We start from the raw sequence: 5,904 nt of genomic DNA, 5'->3' as shown, positions 1-5,904 counted from the left end.
TCTGCAAATTTTTCAAAAATTTGAAAACCATTTAATATTTCATTTCATTAATTCAAATCAATATATAAAATGATTTTATGATTATTCGTCAATTTGAATTAATGAAATGAAATATCCAATAATTTTAAAATTTTCTAAAAATTTACAAATTTGATTTATGCATTAAGAAATTTAAATTTAACGGTTGGATCATTGAAATTTGATGTAGAACATGAGTTATTAAACAAAATAAGTCTAAGTACTCCCAAAATAAATGCATCTCTCTTTATATATATATATATATATATATATATATATATATATATATATATATATATATATATATAATTAAATAAGGGTTAAAAAATTAAATCCGAAAGTGATAGATGCTTATAATTTTATACACTAACGAGTCTCTTGGGAGTTTCTCACTTAATTGCAAATGGGGAGAAGATGCCCAAAGAGGAGCAAAAAATGGGGAAAAAAACAGAAAAACCATATATTGAAAACAATTTTATATATAAAAACAAAAAGAGCATCCATTGGGTCGTAATGTAAACTCAACTATTATTGGTAACTTCAGCCTGATTTGCCCCGACAGAGAAGAACTCAGTGATGACTTCCAGTGGCATGCCCTTGGTTTCAGGAACTTTTAAGAAGACAAACATCCAAGCTAAGATGCACACAACCGCATACATACCAAAAACACCACCAAGGCCCACAGAATTAAGCATAACTGGGAGCGTGTAGGTGACTATGATGTCCCCAATCCAAAATGTAAGAGCACATGTAGCTATGCAGAGACCACGAACTCGAGTAGGGAAGATCTCTGCACAAAGGATATTGGGAATTGGCCCAAAGCCCATGACGAAACAACAGAAGTAGACAACAACACTCAAAGTTGAGATAAAAGCATTCACAGTACTGTCTAAATTCACAAGACTCCCCACTACTAATATGAGAAGTGATACTATCAAGATAGGGATTGTAGTCAGTAGCAAGGTCCTGAATAAAATAAAATAAAAAAACAGAAAATATCAGCAACAATTACCGCAGACCGAATGAAGAAAAACATCTAATGGAAAAATATACAAGGAAGTATACAAGATTACAAGGGGTTAAAAAACTCCACAAAGAAAAGATAACTCAGCAATTTCAAATATTTAAATATTTAATTTGTTTTGAATCTTCAAACACTGCAGATTATAAAGGTGACTGTTTCTAGAATTATCTCAAATACCTCCATTTAGGAACTTAAAAACAAAACAAAACACCACAACCAAGCCTTATCCGCTAGGTCGAGTCGACGTACATGGATCAATCAACGCCACTGTGTTCAATCAAAAACCAAAATTAAAAAAATATAAAGAGAGAGCAAGTTTTTTTTTTTTTTTCCTAATGGCTTCTCCTAATGTTTTCCCAAGTTTTACAGTGTCTTTTAATCAGACCACTTCAATTTGATCCTTTTTCTCACTAGATCCATCATTGATCTTCTGCAAAACCAGTTAAGTTTTCATTATCCTCTCTGTAGATGCTAATTTCAACTTTCCCTTGGATAAAAACATTCTTAATCTTATCTTTTCTTATATCTGCTCATTCACCTCAGCATTCTCATCTCCAATAAATTTAGTTTTTGCTCATGTTGAAACATCATTGCCCAACATATATTACCATAGAGAATTGTTGATCTTATCACTGTTCGATGTAATTTTCCTTTAGTTTGAGTTTGAGAGTAATTTGCAATGACAGTAATTTCACACCCAATTTGTTATTGAAATGCCACCCTAAACTGCAAAATATTCTAGCAAAGAACATACAATATGTCCTTGAGAAAACCCATCCTGGATACATCCACCGATTAAAACAATTATTTAAGCAAAAAGCCAACAGCAAATGATAAGAGAAAGATGCATACCTTCTGCCAGATATATCCATGAGCCTCATGGCCACAGCTATACAAGGTAACATCAACAAGGTTGTCACACTGCTAATAAGAAGAGACGCAGAAGTAGAACCAAGTCCCAGATTTGAAAGAAGATAACCAACACCTGCTTGCTCAAGAATTTGAGGTGTATAGTAGAGCACCCCATTTATACCAGAGAACTGCAATGTTTAAAGGAGTTAGATGACAGTCACACATAACTTTTCACCAGGTACAAGATCGGGTACAGTTGGTTAATGATGTTCAATGTCTGGTTAGTGAATAATCACCATTCACCAACTGAATGAGTTGAGATTTAAAAATATATCCTAATACGTCAAATAATTTTCTGACAATTTCATTGAAGTTAGATTTATCATTTATCGATGTATATACTTGTTTAAAAAAATATTGTTTCAATCTTTTTTCTTACTATACTAAAAGGGAAATCTAAAAAAATGTACATGTCCCAAGCAAATTGGTTTGAACTATTTTCATATCTTTTTCATATTTTAAATTGAAAAGTGACTTGCTCTAACAATGTCTCAACCAAAATAACTTCACTCCCATCACTTTTCAAGTAATATATCCAATTACAATTTTTTGTTAAGAAATGCACTCTTCTATGTATCAATACTGGCAAAAGTCAGTCAGAAATTTAAAATCTAACAGCAATCCCAAATACAGGATTAATTAAAGCTCAAAGAAACTGTACAGTATATGAGGGCATCATATAAAACCCACAATTAAGATGTATTCAAAACTGCACAAATGTAGAATCAATCCTTCCCTCACCTATTCATTGTTTTCAAGAAAGTGAACAAGATAAAAGAAGCATCAGTAAGCATGGCAGGGATACAAAAGAAAGAAATGAATGAATATGAAAGCACTGAATGACAGTGTTATCTACAGCACATAGCAATAAAAAAATAGCAGACATTGAAAAGATTCATTACCTGTTGAAGAATTTGAATCCCCACCCCCACAATCAGTGCATGCTTCACTCCAGGCTCAAAAAGGTCACTCCAACTCGGCCCTTTTGCAGCTGTCGCGGATGGATGGATCATAGCTGGTCCAACTGGCTGCTGATGCATAAGCTCCTTGTTATAAAGGGCTGGCTGACTCACCAGAGCGGCAGCCTGGACAATCTCACCATCTGTTAGTGTTGGTGCATCACCACCCCCAGGAAGCGAAATGAGAGACCCGCGTCTAGATCCAGGACCACCTTCTTGGTGTAAATATATTCTCTTGAAAATGCCTTCTCTTTCAGACCATTTCCATGCTAGCTGCCATCCACCACCAATCCCTGTGTTTCCAGAAGGTTCTCCTTCCAAAAGACTACCTTGCCTCATGCTACCCTGGGTGGGAGCAGGCATGTCCTTATCCAGGCTTGTTGTTTGACGTGAGATCAATGGACTCTGCAAATTGTCATCAGAATCATCAGCAGCAGCATCAGAGACATAATCATCACCCTCTCTTGCAATGCTTTCTTCATCCCAATCTTCATTCCTAGGTTGATTTCCCCCAACACTAAACATGCTTCCAAAGTGTGGAAAAAGTGTGCTTCGCATGCTTCCTGTTTCTGGGAGCTTCTCATGGACACTACCAAAGAGCTTCACTAAAGGGTCCATAAGACCACTTTGATTTGCCAGGCTTCCCTTCCGAGATACGAGGCTAATGGAACTTTGTCCAGTAACAGGTTTGGCAATCCAGGATAGACCTTGCGATGACCCATACAATTTGATCTGCTCTTTTCTGGCTGATGGATCCTCTGCATCATCGAATTCATCGGCTGGACCAATTATGTACTCTTCTATAGCGGTATCACCCCCAACTCCAAGACCCTCGACCAGTAAAGCCATCTCACCTGATCATTGCCAAGAACATTTACCATCCATATCAAATTAATTTTGATAGTTGAATCAAAAGCAAGTAAAGCGAAAGGGGCGTAACTAACCAGCGACATCTTGTTTGGCGCGAAGTCGTTGCAAAACCTTCTTGGCCTCTAGCATCCGGCCCTTACTGACAAGCCATCTTGGAGATTCAGGCAAGAAAAATAGTGTGAGTGCAAAATAAATGATAGAGGGAATTGAAAGAACACCCAACATGAGTCTCCAGCTTGGGGCCTTGGTGAGTGACATGCCAAACACCATACAGTAGGAAAGGAACATTCCAGCAGAACCGGTGAACTGCGGAAGAGTATTGAGTAAGCCCCTAATCTCAGGTGGAGCTGTCTCGGATATGTAAAGGGGTACCAAGGTGACAGCCAAACCAATGCCAAATCCATCTAAAAGCCTTGCAAAGAGAAGAATATAGACATTTGGAGACCATAGCATGACGAGAGAACTAAGGAAATAAAGGACGGAGGAGATGATCAACATAGGACGTCGGCCTAGGAAATCTGATAGGGGTCCGGAGCATGTAGTTACCACAGTGGCTCCAATAAGTGACATAGCCACAATTAGACCTTCTATTGTGGGTTCACTTTCTAAGTTAAACTCCCTCTTTATGTACAAAATAGATCCTGCATAGCATAAACAGATAAATGATGAAATTGAATACGTTATCTTCATAGGGTTAGGGTAACCAAATGACCTGACCTGCAATGGTGGCATTATCCCATCCTTGAAGGAAGTTGCCGATAGCAGCAGCGACGGCAACAAGAACAGCTCCGCTCATTTTGCGCAACGGTTGCTAATACTGAAAGATGAAATAATATAATAGGATGAAACTAAGGAGATGATCGATCGCAGATCAGATCCAGGATATTCCTAATAAAATCAGCTTTGCTGGCTTGGAGTGTCAGTTTGAGTTGGATGTTTCAACTTTCGAGTATAATTAATCTCAGACGCATAAAAGGACATGGAACAATTTAAAAAACAAGGTTGGTTGGGGCCAGGAGGGTGAGGGGTGAGGTAGCTCCTTCCTTTCCTTCTATTTCTAAAATTATTAACCGATGCGAAACTGGGCGTGGCGGTAGCAAATAGCAATGGCATCACATCATAGTATAGTATTAGTATACAAAACAAGAGGAGACAAGAAAAATGATGTAAGCCAAGCGATAGTATGGCCGCCTAGGATAGAAATAAGTCATTAATGAATGAGTATTGAGTCCCTCTTTCCACTTCCTCTTCCTCTTCCTCTTCCTGGACTTTGCTTACATTACATCCGCCATTCACACAAAATACAAAATGACTACTACTGTTCCTCGTTACAAAAATTTACAGTATCAACGCTTTTTAAATGTCTTATTAATTAAATAAATGTCAAATTTTAAAAACAAAAATTGGCGGACTACGGACTTCAAGAGAGATACGTTGTATTCACATAGGTATAGAAAAAAAGAAAAAAAAACCCTATTTAGTCTAGGCTCAAAAAAAATAATAAATAAAAATGGACCAATTTGATGGATTGATTGAATTAGGCTGGATTTTTTTTTCTTTTGTCTATTAGAATAAGTTAAACCTTCAAATTAGTTTTTTAAAGTTGTTTTTGTTGGGAAGAAACTTTAAAGGCTAGAAGGAAGTGTTTAAGATTGGGAGAGGTTGGAAGATTTTGAGAGAAAGAAAGGCTTGTTGTATTGAATGCTTCTAAACTTTTTGGCTTACTACCAAATGATACAACCATCCCCTATTTATACTAGTGGCACCTCCTTAACCAATGGTTAGGATCTTGCCACCACAACATTCATCTAAGGGCTATAATTCATTCTCTAGAACTTTCTAAAACATTCCTACAATTCTAAACTTTTCTAAACTTATCTAGAAACATCTTATGGATAAACATCTATAGATATTTTGTACATCATTCTAGAATCTTTTAGATAGGATTTTCTAGAATTCTATTTGGGCCTTTGCTAATATTGGGCTTTTAGCTTTTAAGCCCAACATACAAAATCAATTTATATTCCAACACCCCCTCTTAAACTTGATTTTGTACTCCAAGCAAACTTCTCAACTTCATAAAGACTTCTTTCTTCAGCGGTTTGGTGAAGATATCTGCTA

The 5,904-nt window shown here is 36.7% G+C and overlaps 1 protein-coding gene across 2 annotated transcripts; it reads right to left on the bottom strand.

The window, feature by feature from the left end:
* Positions 1-346: 346 nt before the first annotated feature.
* LOC109819282 (monosaccharide-sensing protein 2) lies at positions 347-5,496 on the bottom strand. Of its 2 annotated transcripts, none has more exons than XM_020384965.3 (5): positions 4,501-5,490; positions 3,858-4,424; positions 2,857-3,767; positions 1,895-2,082; positions 347-984 (listed from the first exon to the last, which is right to left on the bottom strand). In XM_020384965.3, the coding sequence occupies exons 1-5, from the start codon at positions 4,577-4,579 to the stop codon at positions 540-542; spliced, it is 2,190 nt and encodes a 729-aa protein (XP_020240554.2). In that variant the 5' UTR covers positions 4,580-5,490; the 3' UTR covers positions 347-539. The 2 variants fall into 2 exon arrangements, with proteins under 2 accessions (XP_020240554.2, XP_020240555.1); XM_020384966.3 differs by having other exon boundaries at positions 480-808; positions 4,501-5,496.
* Positions 5,497-5,904: the final 408 nt, after the last annotated feature.

Source organism: Cajanus cajan, chromosome 9 (genome assembly GCF_000230855.2).
Source record: "Cajanus cajan strain Asha chromosome 9, NIPB_CcT2T_4, whole genome shotgun sequence".
Classification (NCBI taxonomy): Eukaryota; Viridiplantae; Streptophyta; class Magnoliopsida; order Fabales; family Fabaceae; genus Cajanus; species Cajanus cajan.
This window is presented reverse-complemented; position numbering and strand designations above follow the sequence as displayed.

Coding starts and splice junctions, on each gene's coding strand:
- LOC109819282 (XM_020384965.3), bottom strand. CDS start 4,579: ATGAGCGGAGCTGTTCTTGTTGCCGTCGCTGCTGCTATCGGCAACTTC. Junction 3,768..3,857: donor CGCCAAACAAGATGTCGCTG/GTTAGTTACGCC, acceptor GGCAATGATCAG/GTGAGATGGCTTTACTGGTC. Junction 2,083..2,856: donor GGATTCAAATTCTTCAACAG/GTAATGAATCTT, acceptor TAAACATTGCAG/TTCTCTGGTATAAATGGGGT.